Here is an 18,162-nt window from a genome sequence, read left to right as displayed (position 1 = left end):
AGCATCCCGCTCAGGGGTCGTGGGTGTGAGCCACTCTGGCAGGGTCTAGAATGGGACAGTAAGGCACCAGGTGAGGCCATCCTCTCCGGCTGGAGTGTGGGTGGCAATTCCAGGGCACCCCCAGCAGCCCTCAGTGAAATGGGTGGCCATGAGCAGCTACATGGCTGGAAGAATCCCCAGGACCCATTTACAGGGCGCAGACATTGTTTTTGGCCATACACACATCCATGTTTTATGTTCTTTTCTCGGTTCATTAAATCACTTTCTATAACTTTGTTTTGAAAGTCCCAGCAAGCTGGCTGAGTCAGATGGAGGCCAGGGTAGGGGAAGGTCAGTGCACCGGCCCCTGACTGTTCCATGCAGACAGGCTGCTGCAAGGGAGGGAGGGGCAACGGCCAAGGCACCACTGCGACACTGGTGACGGGGACCTCACAGAGGGGACACCTGGAAGAAGTGTTCATCCACACCTTCTCTCTGAGCTAGCTGCAATAATTCTTTCTGAAGTCCTCAGAAAAGTAACAATCTCTACTTAGTATACTTAGCATTTTCATCTTTGCGTTTCCAAGAACGGGAATGTCTTGTTTGAACCTTTGCTGCGGCTCAGAGATGAGCAGGAAAAAAGCACCCAACTCAAGCATTTGAGCAACCAGTAGAATGACAATAATCACGGTTTTCCTCCAGGGTTCCTTGTGACATCGTAAGCTCTATAACCAGTTGCCTTTCTCTAGCTTATGCTCTATTTAAGTGTCCATGGATATTATTCCTTCCCCTCCTTTGCCCCTTATTCCTACCGCCTCCTTCCACCATCATTCATGTTAGAGAGACACATCAATTGGCTGTGTGTGTGAAAGACCATGACGGGGGCCAGGGATTGAACCTGTAACCGAGACACATACCCTTGACCAGAATCAAACCCACCACTCTTTGGTGCATGGGCTGATGCTCTAACCGCTGAGCCAAACCGGCCAGGGCTGCATGTGCTTTTAAAGTGACAGCTATCCAGGAGGCCCTCTGATTCAGTGTCACCTCCCCCCTCCCCCCCAGCTTCCATCCCCACTTTCTCCAAAGTGGCTCTGATGAGCCATACCTTCCCGTATTCTGTTCTTGTATAATCCCTTCCCCTCGAATCTAGGTTGGCCCTGTGATTTGCTCTTGATCAAGATTGTGTGGTGGGAATGGCTGTGTTACTTCAGAGGTTATTAGAAGAACCTACAGCATCTACTGGGACCTCTTACAACGTCGGCGCGGGGGGGAGCCGTCGCTCTGTCAGAAGCCTGACTGCTCTGAGACCTCGTGTTGTGAGGAAGCAGATGCTCACCACGTGGAGACAGTATCGAGAAAGATGCCCAACCAGCCTCCACCTGTTCCAGTCACCCCAGAGGAGAAACCAGACCTGTAGGCAAGAAAACCATCATGGATATCCCAGTCAGGCGTCCCGAGGTACCAGCCTCGGCTGCCCTTTGAGAGCAGCCACGAGACTCAGGGGGGCAGCTTTTACCCACAAAATCATGAGAGATGATACCTTTCTACTGAAACCACCAAGATTTGCAGTGCTTTGTGATGCAGCGATAGATAGACAGAGTGGCCATGAAGACAGCAAAACATTTTCCATATCTATCTTAGGCCAGTCTTCTTGGTTTACGTATGAGTATGATTTTCTTCCCTTCGTATGAAAAATAGTTCTAATGATGACCATGAGGACTACTCCATTTCCTTTACAGCCATGGTCACTGGAACACTTCAAAAACCTCCACGTCCTAGAAACCACTGCTTTCCGCCCCCTCCCGTTCCTCCTCTGGCCGTGCACCGGTGAATTCCCTGCACACCACATCGCCTGCGGATGTGCCCCGTCGTTCATTGGCCGGGACGATGCTCTTGCGGCAACACGCATCCAGGGCAGATCTCCTGGAAGACAACGGCCGCAAGAGGAAGGGGCTGCAGGTCGGTGCCAGGTGGCTGGGGAGGACACTGGTCTCTCCCATCTCTTAGAACCAGCTTTACTCCAGGCCTCCTCCTAAGCTCTAACCAGGGTGTTGTTTCCCTTCCCACTGCCATTTTCATATTCTTCAAAATACTTTAATTTCCTTCTCTAGCCTGGAAAAGATGTTGGAGAATACCCTTCCCCCAAGTTCAATGAGACAAGGTTGGAATTTTTTAAAAGGAACATTTACTAGGAAACTAAAGGGAAACCAAACAGAATGCAAGAGAACAAAAGCAGAGTTGCAGATGGGCGAAGGGAGTTCAGATTTATAACCAGCCTCTGGCCACAGCTGGACTGGCTAGGCAAAGCTTTCCAGACAGAGCCCCTGCCTGCCATGTGGCAGGCCCCTTTGCCTGCTGGCCCCTACAACGCCACCTTCTGTTTTATACCAACAGACCAGTAGCATACTCAGTACCCCAGGGCTGCAAGCTCTCTGGGCAGGAAGATTTTGAGGGGGGGACAATAGGCACAGCTGCCCCAGGATCTCCTGCCCAGGCTCCCAGTGCCAAGGGTGTGTCAAAATGTCTTGGATGGCTGCCTGATCCTTATTCGGGCTAGTCTGGTTGATCTGGGACCATTCTTCTGGGCATATCTGCCTGGCTCTGGAGATAATATTTCTGCTGACTATTCTGCCAGTACTTGCCTTTCATGCTTTGCTCCTAAACACTGATATGGTGACGGATGTTTGAATGGGGATGAGTAGGTAGAGAGAGTTGGGCAAAGAAAGTTGTATTCTTCTCATGTCATCAGACATAGGTGGAAACTTGGGTCCCCTTTTGATCCTGGAGGTTGAAGCCAGTGGGAGATGGAGATGAACTAAGCAGGCAGGGGGGACAGTGAGAAGCTGGAGAGTAGCAACCACCAAAGGCCTCCGTCCTTTTTAGATCTGACAACAGGGTAGCTCTTACACCAGACAGTTGTGGCAACACAAACTCTCCGAAGACATACAACAGCCCCGTTTCTACCCAATTAGACCTACGCCGAAATGTTCATTCAAACAGAGATGGTGAGCTTCCTAAGAAGGTAAACTACAATCCAACTCCGATTCTGCTGCAAAGGGATTGCATGAAAAGGGAAATGTTATCTCGGAGAAGTGGTGAACGTGTGTGGATGAAGTACCTTGCAACCACTATGGGAGAGAGAGCACCTCCCCTCCCCGGTACGCTGAGGCCTTTGGTTTCACTTATATGACGGCAGAAGTGGTGAGCACGAGGAGCACAGCTGGCAGTGGGTTGGCTGATATGGTCACAAAGGAAGCTGAGTAATGAATGAGATACCCGGGGAGAGCCCTTGACCTCCACTCTTGTAGGTATTTCCATTCCCCAAGTGCCATGAAAGTGATCTGTGTGTCTGGAAGTGAACAGGAAACCTGTCTGCGGCTACCCTAGGCTGTACCTCTGGGCTGTTGCATGTGGAAATTCCCCCAAAGGCACTCAGGCCAAGAAGAACCAAAAGATGGGTCTTCACTCAGGGGACTGCGGTATTCTCTCTCCGTGACCTCAGCTCACACAGTGGCACATCTGTTTCTGAGGCTGTTGCCTCAGTGGACGAATGTGCCTGGGAAAGGGTGCTCCAGAAGCTTACGCCACTGAGATGCATGCCTCTTCAACAGAGACGATAGCTAACTTTCACCCTAATGCCAACATCAGTTGAAAGGAAGTGGCTGCTGGCTATCTAGAAGACAGTGCTGTGGATTCTGACTCCTCCGAATCTGGGTCAGCACAACAGAGGGTCACGATCAGCTGGCGCTCACTGCCCGTGTATGGGAGGGGCAGTGGATTTGCTGTGAACTAGCCTTCCTTGCACTACATTTTCTCCAGGGGAACAGCGAGCTTATCATTACACTCCTGGGGCTCTTCTTTGCCAAGCTGGAGCACTTCTTCAGTGAAATTATTTTCTGAAGACAGTTATTAGCTCAAAGGTGAATTAAATCTGCCTATTTAGCACCTGGATATATTTAAAAATATTCTGTCCTTCCAGGGCATTCAAGCAAACAACATCAAGTCGGTATGATGTTGCCAGGGCAGAGGCTGTGACCCCATCTCTCAGAGTCCTGGTACTCAAGGGACGCTCAGTCCTCTCACTGTGTCCGTTGGTTTCTTCCATTGTCCCCTCTCGGTTCTTGGCCAGGGGAGACGTGCTTCCCTGACAGCACACCTTAGGCCACCTGACGATGGCTGGACCATTCATGTTCACCAAACCCAGTCTGGAAAGAAGGCCAGTTATTGCTGTGGTTACAGCTGAGCATTTGGTCACTGGAGTCGTCCGGGTGTTGTTGGATAGGGAACGTTATGCAAAATCTTTGTAAGATGGTTGTCCTACTGTGTCCTTGGCAAAGCAGTCCTCTTACCACAGTCATCGTTTCTGTAGGAAGAAGAAACAAAAAGAACACTTTGATTTTCATCCATCTAGTTTTAATGCGTACCAAACAAGTGCCAGGCACAGACTGGATGTGGGGGATACGGTTTCACACACCACGCTCTCGAGGGGCTCACAGAGGGACACACGAACAACCAAGCAGCTGAAAAACAGACGTGTACATTACAGTACGTAAGAGCACAGAGGAGGGAGGGACGAGCTTCCAGAGGATTGAAGAGGCTGGCAGAGAAGAGGCTGAAAGATAAGTCTTTTTAAAAGTTTTTTAAATTTAAGTATAGTTGGTATACAATATTACCCTAGTTACAGGTGTACAGTATAGTGATTTAGACATGTATATACCTCACAGTGATCACCACACTAAGTCTAGTCACCATCTGTCACCATGAAAACTCATCACAATATTATCGACGATATTCCCCTTCTCCTTCTCCACCCTCCCCACCTCTCCCCTCTGGCAGCCATCGGTTTGACAATTTCTATGAGTCTGCAAAGAAAGCAAACCAAAATCACAATGAGATACCACCTCACAACAGTCAGAATAGCTATTAACAAAAAGTCAACAAACACCCAGTGCTGGCAAGGACGCGGAGGAAAGGCAGCCTGGCTGGTGGACTGCAAACTGGTGCGGCCACTGTGGAAACCAGTGTGGAGCCTCCTCGATGAGACGAAAACCGAACTACCATATGACCCAGCAATTCCACTTCCGGGTATTTATCCAAACACTCATTTAAAAAGACATATGCACCTCTATATTTATTGTGGTATTTTTTTACAAAAGCCAAACTATGGAAGCAACTTAGGTGTCCACTAATGGATGGATAAAGAAGACATGGCACATATATACAATGAAATGTTACTCAGTAATAAAAGTGAATAAACGCTTGCCATTTGCGATAACATGGATGGACCTGGAGGGTATTTTGCTACGTGAAATAAGTCAGGCAGAAAAACAAATACCATATGGTTTCATTCATATGTAGAATCTAAAGAACAGCAACAAATGGACTAACAGAAAGAAAGATGAATCTTGAGCTGCACCGTTTAGGCTGAAGGGGCGTCCGCCAGGGGAGAAAAGGGAAGACTACTTTGGTGGAGGGAAGAGCCGGTGCAAAGCCACCAAGACTGGAAAGGGCGTGTGGCGTGTTGGAAGAATTGTCGGAATTTGGCACGAGGGGTGGAGCCATGGGAAGGCAGGCGGGGGAGAGGGCGCCCCTTCCTTGTCTCCAGCCTGTGAAGCACAGGCTTTCAGTGGGGCCCAGACTTAGGGCAGCAAGACCTTTTGTTTCACCCTCAGCCTGGCATTCAGCTAAACCGATCAACTCAGGACACTCCAGTGCAGACGAAGGGCGTTATTGCTACAGTCACAGAGAGAAAGAAAACCGGAGTCACGTCCACGGATGTGACTGAAGTACTCCAAGGATGTGGAGTAAGTTTTCCGGGCCCGGACAGTGCCACCGAGGCCCCAGGATGTTTGGTCTGCCAGCCACAAGGTGATGGGATAAAGGAGTTTCAACGTGTCTGTGGAATGCATGGGTCATTTCTACCAGGGGTCTTGCAGGAGAAACTTCTTGAAAACAAAGTTCTCCTAGGAAAAATCAGGTATACAAGTCAGGTGTGAGCAAAGCCGTTTAGCTGTCCCAGGGCACTGTCGAGTACGGCATGGGTGATCTGTGCTGTGGTTCAAGCCCTGTGGTTTATTTTGTGGGAAGATGACTACAAAAACTCAACCAATCAAACAAAACCAAGTAAACGAATTACAACACCTTTCCAAACTCTTGTAACCTAATAAGCTGTTCCTCAGTCAAGACTGCTGTTAAGTGAGGTGTAAGAAAATACTTTCCTATAGTTCAGAAGAGCACTGACCCAGTAGGAACTTGGTGGGGTTGGGTGCTGGAGACAATGGCATCGGTGCTGTAGACAGCAATGGTGTTCAAGCCCTGGTGGCCACAAGGCTGGCCTCGCTGGTGCCGGGGCTGGCGCCAGGCCCATTTCAGTGGGTAGAAGCAGCAATGACCTTGGATCAGATCCACTGGCCTCCCAGGCCGCACCAGGGGTTTAGAAGGTATCAGGAAGTTCTCTGGCATCAGCAGGAATAGTGGTTATAATCGTATCTGAACAGAGGGGATTTTAAGTGAATTCAATTGTCCTGAGACATATGAATCTGGTTTGAATGAAATTGAATTGAAACCGAAGATGAGCACTGTCCCAATGAAAACTGTAATGTGAAGTGACATTTCGATCACAGAAATGACAGCTGATGTGAGGCAGGCCATTGAAACGGACCCCAAATTAAGAACATGAAAGGACTGAGTGGATCATTAGATAATATCTTCCTGTGAATTTGAAAATGGGTTTTGATTACAGGAAGTATCTAAGGACTTTGAACTAAGAAGCTTGTCAAAAACTGAAGTGACTCATTACATGATTCAATCTTATATGTACTTAATATGGTTAAACTTGAATTTAAAAATTTTATTTAAAAACACATAAAAATCTCAGGCTTTTGTTGACTATTTATTACATACCACAGCTTTGCAAGTAGATGACAAAACATCATGCCACGCTCACTTCGAATCTGCTTCTTCCCTTCGCCCTTTCTTCCAAGAAGACAGTCTTTATTCTTCACGCCCCCTCATCCCTTAAAGAATTAGTGTGTAAGAGAAATAAGTCAGGATGACTGTAACCATACTGTAACCATACCGGAGACTGGAGCAATGGCATGGAAATGAAAGAGTCCACTTGGGTGATAACTGCTATTTATTGAGCACTAAAGCACCCTGCTCTATCCCAAGAGCTTTGCACACCTTATCTCATCCAACCGTGGCCTTCTGTGATAGATATTACCATTACGTTTTTACAGAGGTCACTGAGTCTGAGAAAGACAAAGTAACAAAGGCAGTAAATGGCAGAGCCAGAATCTGCCATCGTGTGTTTATGGACCCAAATGTATGATCTTTAAGTACCATGCCCAGGATGGCAAATTACTGCATCGTGAATGTCATTGCCATGAAGATGGCTTTCCAAAAGAACAAGAAGCAAGGGCCCTAAGGGAGGCGCCACTCAAAAGGGAGCGAGAAGGGTACTGTCATCGTTTTTCAGATGAAGGGGCAAGTTAGGGGATTACTGCAAGGAAAAACGTACTCTACTCGACGCAGTTAAGCAGAGGACATTTGAAGCTTGTTATTCCAAATGCCTGGAATAATAAGCATTTACTGAGCACCAGGTAAATGTGTTGGCCACTGGAAACACAAAGGTGACCAAAGCACACCCTACTCTGGAAGAGCTCACAGTTGTCAGCGATGACGAGAAAGGATGGCGAGAAAGAAAAGAGAGTAAATAAAGTCTCATCAGGAAGCTTTATTGGAATTGTGTGTGTGTGTGTGTGTGCGCGTGTGCAAACAGAATTCAATTCACCCAAATTAGGGAAGAAAAAGAGAAAAGGTTATGATAAAGGAATTAGAAGAATTTTATTTGCTAGATTTATAAGTTTTTTTCCTTTTAATTTGAAATGTATAAGAGAATTTAAGTGTGAAATCGGTGTTTTAGAAGTTTAAGAAAATTTAATCTGTCAAATTAAGGAGCTAATTGAGAATGAAGCAAAGATCAAGAAAAAATTTGTGTTTTAATTTCAGAACAAAATTATTAGATTTAGAATCATTATCATCGTTAACATTATATAGCATTTAGTATGTACTGTTATATATTAGTTCCTTTAGGCATCACCATAATTCTCTGAGGTGTGTACTATTATTATCCACAACTTACAGATGAAAAAATTAAGGTGCAGAGATGTTAAAGGGCTGCTCTACTAAGTACTATGGACTGAATTGTTTACGCTCCCCCCCACCCCCAATTCATATGTTGAACCTTTAACCCCTAATGTGATGGCATTTGAAGATGGGCCTTTGAGGCTAATTAGGGTTAGATGAAGTCATGAAGCTGGGGCCTTTATGATGGGATTAGTGCCCTTATAAGGAGACACCAGCCCAGCTGCTGTGGCTCAGTGGTTGAGCATCGACCCATGCACCAAGAGGTTGCTAGTTCAATTTCCGGTCAGGGTACATGCCCAGGTTGTGGGCCTGACCCCCAGTGGGGGGCATGCAGGAGGTGGCCAGTCGATGTTCTCTCTCATTGATGTTTCTATTTTTCCCTCTCCCTTCCTCTCTCAAAAATCAATACAGAAAAAGACATTTTTTTTAAAAAAAGAAGAGACACCAGAGAGCTAGTGTTATCTACACCCCCCCCCACACACACACACACGCCCTGCCATGTGAGGACACACTGAAAGGAGCCACCTGCAAGTCAAGGAGTGTCCTCATCAGGACCCAACCATGTCAGCACCCTGACCTCAGACTTCCAGCTTCTGCAACTATGAAAGAATAAATTGCTGTTGTGTAAGACCTTTGGGTCGATGGTATTTATTATGGCAGCCCAAGCTGATGAAGACACTAAGTGTATTGGTTTCCTAGGGCTCTCATAAAAAATACCATAGACTTGGGTGGCTTAAAACAACAGACATTTATTTTCTCAGTTCTTGGGGCTCGAAATCTGAAATCAAGGTGTCAGTGGGGCCATGCTCCTTCTGAAGGCTCTAGGTAAGAACCCTTCCTTGCCTCTTAGCTTCTGGTGGTGGTCAACAGTTCTCAGTTGTCCTTGGATTATGGTTGCATCACTCCAGTTCCTGCCTCCATCATCACACTGCATTCTCCCTGTGTCTCTGTCTTCACGTGGTCTTTTTCTAGTCTTCACTAGTCATTGGATTTATGGCCCATCCTAATCTAGTATGACCTTATTTAAACTTAACTAAATATATCTGGAAAGACTCTATATCCAAATAATGTCACATTCTGAGGTTCTGGGTAGGTAGGAATTTAAGAGGGTCATTATTGAACCCAGTACCCCATGTCACCAACATCCAGCTCATTGATAAACTCAATGCCAGTTCTCATTCCTCACCTTATTGACCTGTTGGCAACATCTAACAGATCTGATCATTTCCTTCTCCTGGACACAATTTCTCCTTTTGGACACTTTCTTGATTCTCTTTCTACTTTGATGACTTTCTCCTCAGTCTCTGTTGATATCTCTTCTTTTCCCTACCTTTAAGTGTTGAAATTTCCCAGTTTTTAGTCCTTGGACCTCTTTTCTTCTCTGCATCTCAAACATCTTTACAACTACAACTTGACCTTTCTCTGGTACTCTACAGATTTCCACATCTAACTGCCACTTGCTGTCTCCTTATCAATACCCAATCAGTGCTTCAAACTTGGTGGGTCCCACTCCTGATTGCCCTGCATGGGTGCCCCACCTGCAGTTTTCCTCGGCTCACTTTGTGGCCACTGCATCCTTGAGGTGCTTGGCCCCAAACACTGAGCTCATCCTTCACTTCTCTCTGTCATGGCAATCCTACTAGGTCTCCTTCCAAAACATACCCGGAGTGCAACCATTTCTCACCACTGCCCCTGCGTCACTGAGACCCCTAATGGGTCTCCCCACTTTCAGCCTTGCCCCTAAGCAGTCTATTCTCAACACAGAACCAGAGGGATCAGTGACAAGCACAGATCATGTCACATCTCTCTTCAAAATTCTGCAACGACTTCCTGTTCATCTCAGAGTATGAACTTAAGTCCTTATGGAGATCTACTAGGTTCCACATAAACTGAGTCTGCCCACCTGTTAGCTGCCTGATCTAATCTCCTATTCCTCTTCCTCCCTCTGCATCTCCACACAGCTCTCCTCACTGTTCTTTGTATAAGCTCCTTAAGGCTTTTGTATGGGCCGGTCCCTCAGCCTGCATATATACATGGCCTGCTCCCTCATCTCCTTCAAGTGTTTATATAATTGTTTCAATCATCCATGAGGCCTACCTTACCTTTATTAAAATCACCGCACCCCTCCTTAAAAAACCAACCAACCAACCAACAAAAAAACTACTACCACACTTCTGACCCCTTACTTTATTGCACTTTTCATAGTGCTTATTAGTTTCAACATTACATAATATGCTCATTTATAATGTTTATTTTCTGTTTTTCCCCACTGGCAAATAAGCTCCACTAGGGTGGAACTTTTTGGCTATTTTAGGTATTCAATCAATAGTTGTTGATGAATAAATAAGTGATTGCATCCCCCATTTCCCTCTGCAAAGTGATTGTTTTAAAGGAAACTTGATTGATCATTACTTGAACAGAAGATAATAAATGATGCAGGTAATGCAAAGAGGCATCTTGAAAGGTTGCCGAGATAAGCAGCCAGGATGGTGATCCCGAGACTGATGGAGTTCTGAGCCTTCTGGAGGACATGGTCACGGGCCTCCCAACCCGGGTTTAAACTAAGATGTTTCTCTGCAGAGACCTTTTTTAAATAAAGTGTTTTTTATTCATTGATTTTAGAGAGAAAGGAAAGGAGAGAGAAAGAGAGATAGAAAAACCGATGAGAGCCCTGGCCGGTTTGGCTCAGCGGTTGGAGCGTTGGCCTGCGGTACAGAGAGACCCGGGTTCGGTTCCCGCAAAGGGCATGTACCTCGGTTGCAGTTTGTCCCCGGCCCTGGTTGGTCGTGCGGGTGGCAGCCACTCGATGTGTCCCTTCACGTCGATGTTTCTCTCTCTCTCTCTTCCTCTCTCCCTCCCGCTCTATCTGAACAAAAAATGGAAAAATGTCCTCGGGTGAGGATTAAAAAAAAAAAAAGAAAAAGAAAAACCGATGAGAGAGAACACTGACTGGCTGTCTTCTACATGCGACCCTCCCCCCCACCACTGGGGATCGGGCCCACAACCTGGGCATGTGCCCTGGCTGGGAATCCAACCTATGACCTCTTGGTGCATGGGTCAACGATCAACCAGTGAGCCACACCGGCCAGGCTCTTTGCAGAGACCTTTATGAAAACTGCCCAGGCTTTTCTGTTGCCACAAATCTCATCTGAGAAAATGACTGGGAACTTAACTGCATTGTCTCAACTCTCATGAGTGTTGCCTTGCATGTGGGGAACTGGGTGCTGGAAGGAAGGTAGGATTCATTTAATCCTCAAGAAAAATGAAGTTTCTTTGGCTCTCAGAACTAGCATTGGGTTACTTTTATACATTAATAGAAATACCATGCCTGTAGATTTGAAAATAGGACATTCAGAGTCCATCTAACAAACCCGCAAGCATTTTCCAAGTTGTAAGATAGAAGAAATTGGAAGTCTATCTGACAAGAAGGTATTCAGAGCTGACTTTGGGCCAGGCATTTTGCCAGGTGCTGGTTATACAATGATGAATAACAGCCTCACGAAGCCGCTGGCTGTGCTGTGGATGACACGCACCCAGATGATTTCAAGTGGCGCCAGACGTTATGTTCGAAGTAGGCACAGGGAACTAGAGGAAGAGAACGGACAGGAGACATTTAACTCATAGTAGGAGGGTCTTCAGAGTGCGTCCTGCAGAAAAGGACAGCCAGTCCAGATGCTTCGAAGAGGACGGGGACCTAGCCAAGCAAAGAGGGTCGCGAGGCGGCACAGGAAGTGGAAGCAGAAGCAAGGGCACGGGGGTTAGCAGGAAGCACAGTGTGGATCGCCAGCAACGGGACGTGGTCTCAACATGAAGTGCAGGGGCGGAGGTGGTGGTGGAGGTGGCAAGGGCAGTTACTGAAGGATTTTCAGTAGGGGAGGGCACTATCAGACTAGTGTTTTGGGATTGGACCCAGGAAGCAGTGTAGATTGGACTGGAGAACACACAGGTGAGCAGGAAACCAGAGCGGAGTGACCACGAGGGAGCAGCTGAAGTACCCCTCTCGCCTCCATGGGCCTCGCTACCCTGACCCTACCGAAGTGGGGTCAGTGGAGGTGGGGAGGAAGTAGTTGGCTTCGGCTTCTGAGAACTCTGGTTGTCTGGTCACCAAACAGGCCCCGAGTGTTTAAATTTAGTATTTCTGGAAAAGGGACAAATGGAGCTCTGAAAAATAACACAGTCTTATAAATACCGAAGAGATCATAAATGAAGTCATCTATCTACCTCTCCACCAGTTGGCTCTATTCATCAGTGGACAATAAAATGGATGCTGGATTTGTTCACTTGTGAACTTGACTTCAAGATCTCCCCAATACCACTTATGAGTAATTGGCATTTTCTGGATAAAAAGAGAGACCCCAGTGTCCTCTAGTTCTTGTTGGCCTGACATGAGGGAGACACTGGAGGATCGTCCACCTGGTTGGCCGCATGTGTGGGCACCTGGCAGGTCTCCTCCAGGTCCTGCCACCCACTGTGAGGAGCGGTGTGCAGACCACACCTGTCTCCGTCCTCCCTTGGCCCTCTCACACTGACCAGTCCCCTCTTCCACGGCGAACATGAATGTACCATCACATAATGGGAACTTCTCCATGGACCACAGAGGGAAGGCTCAATCACCACCCGTAGCAAAGGTCAGCAATGAGCCCAAATCAGCTGCAAACATCAATACAGTGAATGTGAAAAACCCTACGTTTTATGATGGGGAAAAAACACAATCTCGCCCTGGCCAGTTTGGCTCAGTGGTTGGAGCGTCGGCCTGCGGTTCAGAGAAACCTGAATTCGGTTCCCGCTAAGGGCACGTACCTCGGTTGCAGTTTGTCCCCGGCCCTGGTTGGGTCGTGCGGGTGGCAACCACTTGATGCGTCCCTTTCACATCGATGTTTCTCTCTCTCTCTCTCCCTCCCACTCTATCTGAACAAAAAAATGAAAAAATGTCCTCAAGTGAGGATAAAAAAACAAACAAAAAAACCCACAATCTCAGACCTGAAGGGGTTTCCCAGTCAAGAGAGAAGACGGGCGGATGACTAACCATAAAGCCATGACTACAGGCAGAACGTGGTCAACGTGCAGTACAGTCCAAGTATCAGGGGAGCACTTCGCGTTAAGGGGGTGTAGTCGCTGCAGACTTCACAGAGGAGGCGGCGCTTGCATTGAACCCCGAGGGTTGCAGGGGATTCACATGGCGAGAGTGTAGAGGAAAGGTATTCTAGGCTGAGAAGCACCAGGAGAAAAGGCACAACATAGAAAACTTTAGGGAATATGAATAGGCACGATGAGCCGGTGGAAGCTTCTGAAGGAGGGAGAACTGGCAGGATCTGGGGTCTCCTCTCTGGGGACTGGCTCGGAATGGGTCGGGAGCAGCGGAGGGGCTGCTGGAGTCACCTCTGCAGACCCCCTCAGAGGGAGAGACGCCAGGCACTGCTCTTCGGTAGAACGTGTAGCCGGTTGTGATACCACCAGGGATAAGATACGGACTGCATGGCGGCCCTAAGCAGGGGTCTTCACCCCACCTCCTGGGCCCTTCCTGCTCCCCTTCCCTTCTCCAGGTACGACTATGGATGCGCTTTTCCTTTCCTTGGGAAGAGTTCTCAGAATTAGCTTAAACACTGGGGTGTAGTTGTATGGAAGAGAGTGGAGTGAAAAAGAAAATAAATGTTGTCTGGCTTCCCCAAAGTTTCCAGCGACCAGCCTCAGTCCTTCCTGGAACCTAGATATATTTCCAGACATATATTACAAAAACCTCAAGCTAGTTCCACTTGGTATCTACTACCTATAATTACAATAAACTGCAAGAGGAGGCACTGGGCCTGGGTGCCACCCACAGCTCCCAAAGCCACCCGACAGCTCCCAAAGCCACCCCATACCTCCCAAAGCCACCCCACACCTCCCAAAGCCACCCGACACCTCCCAAAGCCACCCCACACTGCCCAATACCATTCCCAAGGCCCAAAGCTCCCCAGGCTCCCACAGCACCTCCCAGGTCAGGGCGCACATGCAGCAGAAGCCTCAGCGCTGTGCCAGGTGGGGCTGAGGGTTATTCTTGCAGCCCCTGGAGCTGGGCGTACCTTGCAGAGCCACCCTTGTCACCTGCAGGTCACAGTGTTACCTGTGTACACCAGGTTGGCTCTGTCCTAACTGGTCTCAAGTTTCTGGTCCTAGCCCCCGGCTACAGCTTCTGCACAGCCGACTTTGATGGAGGTCCTGCCACCCTGTTTGCCTCTGCCAGTCTTGAAACTTGTCCCTGGTAGAGGCCCTGTGACCTGCACCATTATCCGAGGCGTCCCAGCCCGAGCCACCCACTCTCTCTTCTCTCTGCACCGTCCTGCGTTGGTCAGGGGCCGGCAGGTGCACCCTGAGCTGTGAGTGCTGAGATGCTGAGTGAGGCCGTCAATGCTGTTTCACAGTCTCTCCGTTGCCTGCTGTCCCTCCTCCCTCCGGAGGCTCAGACAATGTCACCGGGACTCATTCTCACTTTCCCCACCTCTCAACTCTGCTTTCCTTGGGTTTGCCTCATTCTGGGGCTGGCTCTGCCACAGTGATGGGTGAGGGCAAGACAGCAGCAGGGACTCTGCACTCACATCCTCACAGACCCAAGTCCAGGGGAAGGAGCTGACTCTCGCTGACAGCTGTTCCTGGGCCGAAACTGGGTCACGGCCCCACCCCAAACCAATGCCTGAATGTGCCGGCTGGACAGAGCCCGGGGGCACCTAGAGCCACTCCTGGAGCTGAGGGTGCCATTCGGTCCACCCAAACCACATGGGCAGGGAGGGTGCAGGGGTGGGGCCTCAAGGAAAACGGGGTTCTTTAATCAGAAGACGAGGAAGAGTGCTGCACAAGTAAAACCATATGTTTTCACTTCAAAGCTTCACGTTAAGATAAGTAGGGAAAGCCCTGGCTGGGTAGCTCAGCTGGTTAGAGCATTGTCCTGACGCCAAGGTTGCAGGTTTGAGCCCCGGTCAGGGCACATACAAGGAGCAACCAGGGCGTGCGTGGATGAGTGGACCAGCAACTCCATCTCTCTCTCTCTCTCTCTCTCAAATGAATTTAAAAGATAGATAACTAGGGAAAATCATGGTCTAATTTGAAGGAATCAAATCTTTATAGTTATAAAGTATAGTCTTATCAGAATACATTTAAAAACACATTAGTGGGAAAAGCCCAAAGAACATAACATGACTACTAAAATAAAAAAAATATTCCATTAGCTTGAAGGTTTTTTTTTTTTTTTTTTTTTTTTTTAAAAGGGCTTTCAGTTCATGGATTTCACTGCACATGTCACTGATCTGGAAAACCATGGTTATATTGAGGCAGATGATTAGGTGGCGGAAGAAACAGCACAAGCCAAACAACGGAAAGTGAATTAGCCAAAAACTTACATGACAAATCATTTGGAAATGTGTGGTCTGAAGGGACAGAGAATTGATGCCAGCAGGATGAAAACAAGACAGCTTTCCAGAAAACTCTAGGCATTGTTTTATTTCACATCTGTAATGGAGCTGAATTGTAACAGCACAGAAGGGGAGCGTCAGTTAGAACCAGCGATGTGACCCGTGAGCTGGCGGCTGCCCAGCGAGGACGCGGCCGTGCGTGGCTGGGACGGCGGCGATTCCTTCCCGCCGCCTGCCTGGCAGAGAAGCAGTTTGAGTGACTGGCTGGCGGGCCCGGGTTTCCTTCCAGAAGAGGGTTGGGGAAGAAAGAGGAAGGGTTCGACCGGAGCAGGCAGAGGTCGCCCGCGTCTACCTGATGATGAGGTGACGAAGAAAGAGAGCCTTTCCTAGGGGGTGAAGAGAGGCCCACTGCGATCCAGACCAGACGGCCCTGGCATGTGCCTGAGCAGCACTGAGAGAGAGGAACAGGGCTTTGAAAAGCACAGTGTGGCCCTGGCCAGTTTGGCTCAGTGGTTAGAGCGTTGGCCTGCGGTCTGGAGAGACCCGGGTTCGGTTCCCGCTAAGGGAACATACTTCGGTTGCAGTTTGTCCCCGGCCCTGGTTGGTCGTGCGGGTGGCAGCCACTCGATGTGTCCCTTCACGTCGATGTTTCTCACTCTTTCTCCCTTCCTCTCTCTCCCTCCCATTCTATCTGTACAAAAAATAGAAAAATATCCTCGGGTGAGGATAAAAAAAAAAAAAAAGAAAAGCACAGTGTGGAACCAGAAAGATCTCAGTCTAAATCTCTATCAGTCAGCTCTTGTTACAATGGCACACATTCCCCGCCGGATCTTAGTCATTTACAACAATAAACATGTCTTCCTTGCTCATGGGTTTGTGGGTTGGCGGCAGCTCCGCTGGGTTCAGCTGGCCCTGGTTCCAGACAGGTCGAGGTGTGCTTCTACATCTTCTCGTTCTAGGACCTCGGTAATTCCCATGACAGAGGTCAAAAGCTCGAGGAGGTGAGTAGAAGTATGTGATGCTTTTGAAGCATCACTTGGAACTGTCACCTTCCCATATTCTGTTGGTCCAAGCATGTCACAGGGCAAAGTCCTAGGTCACTGGCATGTAAAATCCTTGAAGAGTGTGGAGGGGACATGGGCATGGGAAACACAACAGTCTCCATCAGTATGCTAGCTCGACCACTCACTTGCCCCCTGGTGTTAGCTAAGTTAGTTAAGTCTCAGTCTTTTTCATTTGGGGAGATACTGCTGTTTACCTCACAGGGTGAGGGTTCATTGAAGGATGCAAGCCCAGGGCTTGGCGAGCACCCGAAAGAGCAGGTGTTTGGTGCAGGAAAGCAACACGACCTTACTACTGATGTGAGGGAAGGCATGCCTGCTTGTCAGGAGGACAGTGAGCGGCACTGGGAGAAGGCCGACCCTGGGACCGACAGGTTAGATGGGCGCAGTCCAGGGCAGCAGGCGGCAAGGTGAATGCAGCAGGCAGGTAGGTAAGGGTGTCAGGTGGTGAGAAAGCCAGGGGTCACATTAGACCCGAGGCTCAGGAACCTGGGTAATGAATGAATGAATGAATGAATGAATGAATGGATGCATGGGTGAGAGACAGCTCAGCCCCCTCCCAAGTGACTCTGGGGGAGCAGTTGGTCTGGGTGGCAGAGCTTTACCTTCCCATCCCCAGGGCGACGTGGTTACCTTACTTCCTCCAGGGAAGGCAGACTTTGCCCCTTGAGGTCCAACCTGCCTTCTGCCCTGCTGTCTGGTCACCTGTCCTCTCCCTACTGCCACCCACACCCAGGCCTGCACTTGCCCTGAAAGAACCCACACTGTGAACCGCCTCCAGCCTCCGCTGGTGCCCTCCACCTGCCACCCTCTGCAGTCCTGACTGCCGAAACCTTCCTTCCCCCTCCTCGCCTCCAGTGAGGGAGATGCAGGTCTCTGCAGAAGCTGCAAAGATGGGCCTCTAACTCAGTGTGCCCACTTCCACTGCAGAATTATTGGAGGGGCCGATAAAAGGGAGTTATTTTGAGAAAATTCTTTGTGTGCACAGCAGAGGAGACATTTGCCACTTTAAAAAAAATTCTCACCCAGGATTTCTTAAAATGGCGGCAGAGTGAATGGGATCTACACAGACCATCTCCCAGGACCAAACTGGAATTACAACTAAAATAAAGACAAATCGTCGGGAAAAAGCAACAGAAAAGCAGCTTGGGAGGACCATATAACCAGGGACACTGAGTCAATCCTGGTAGGACTGTGGAGGTGCGAGAGAGGGGCTGGGAGCCCATGGACAGCAGCGGTCTGAGCTGGGAGCAGCGCCCTCGGGGTTAAACTCCAAAGAGGCTCCACAGCACAGAGCCGGGACAGAGGCTAAAATAGCCACTGACCTTGGGCTCCAGCAGAGGGAGGGCGGACTGGATTGGACCTGTGTAAGGACACTTGGTATTTGGAGGGTGCTCAGAGCTTTTGCTGAGTTGTAGCCATGCAAGACAGTGGCCATCTTGCTCCTTCCCAGGGCTCTGGGGAGAGACAGCAGCCCCTCCCTTGGGGATTCAATCCCACCAGGTGGGACATTGAAATGCAAATTGAGGCTCATTAACAACCAGCATCTGCCCCACCCTTAGAAAATCCCCTTATGCTGAATACCT

The 18,162-nt window shown here is 48.8% G+C and overlaps 1 protein-coding gene across 1 annotated transcript in view; it reads right to left on the bottom strand.

Moving 5' to 3' along the window:
* Positions 1-4,269: 4,269 nt before the first annotated feature.
* Positions 4,270-18,162, bottom strand: part of SYT9 (synaptotagmin 9) — a 189,784-nt gene continuing 175,891 nt past the window's right edge. Inside the window, exon 7 of the mRNA XM_036259287.1 lies at positions 4,270-4,345. Coding sequence (XP_036115180.1) covers positions 4,337-4,345 — 9 coding nt within the window. The 3' untranslated portion in view covers positions 4,270-4,336. The remainder of the gene's footprint in view (positions 4,346-18,162) is intronic.

The sequence above is a fragment of the Molossus molossus genome, unplaced genomic scaffold, assembly GCF_014108415.1.
Source record: "Molossus molossus isolate mMolMol1 unplaced genomic scaffold, mMolMol1.p scaffold_m16_p_13, whole genome shotgun sequence".
Lineage (NCBI taxonomy): Eukaryota > Metazoa > Chordata > Mammalia > Chiroptera > Molossidae > Molossus > Molossus molossus.
This window is presented reverse-complemented; position numbering and strand designations above follow the sequence as displayed.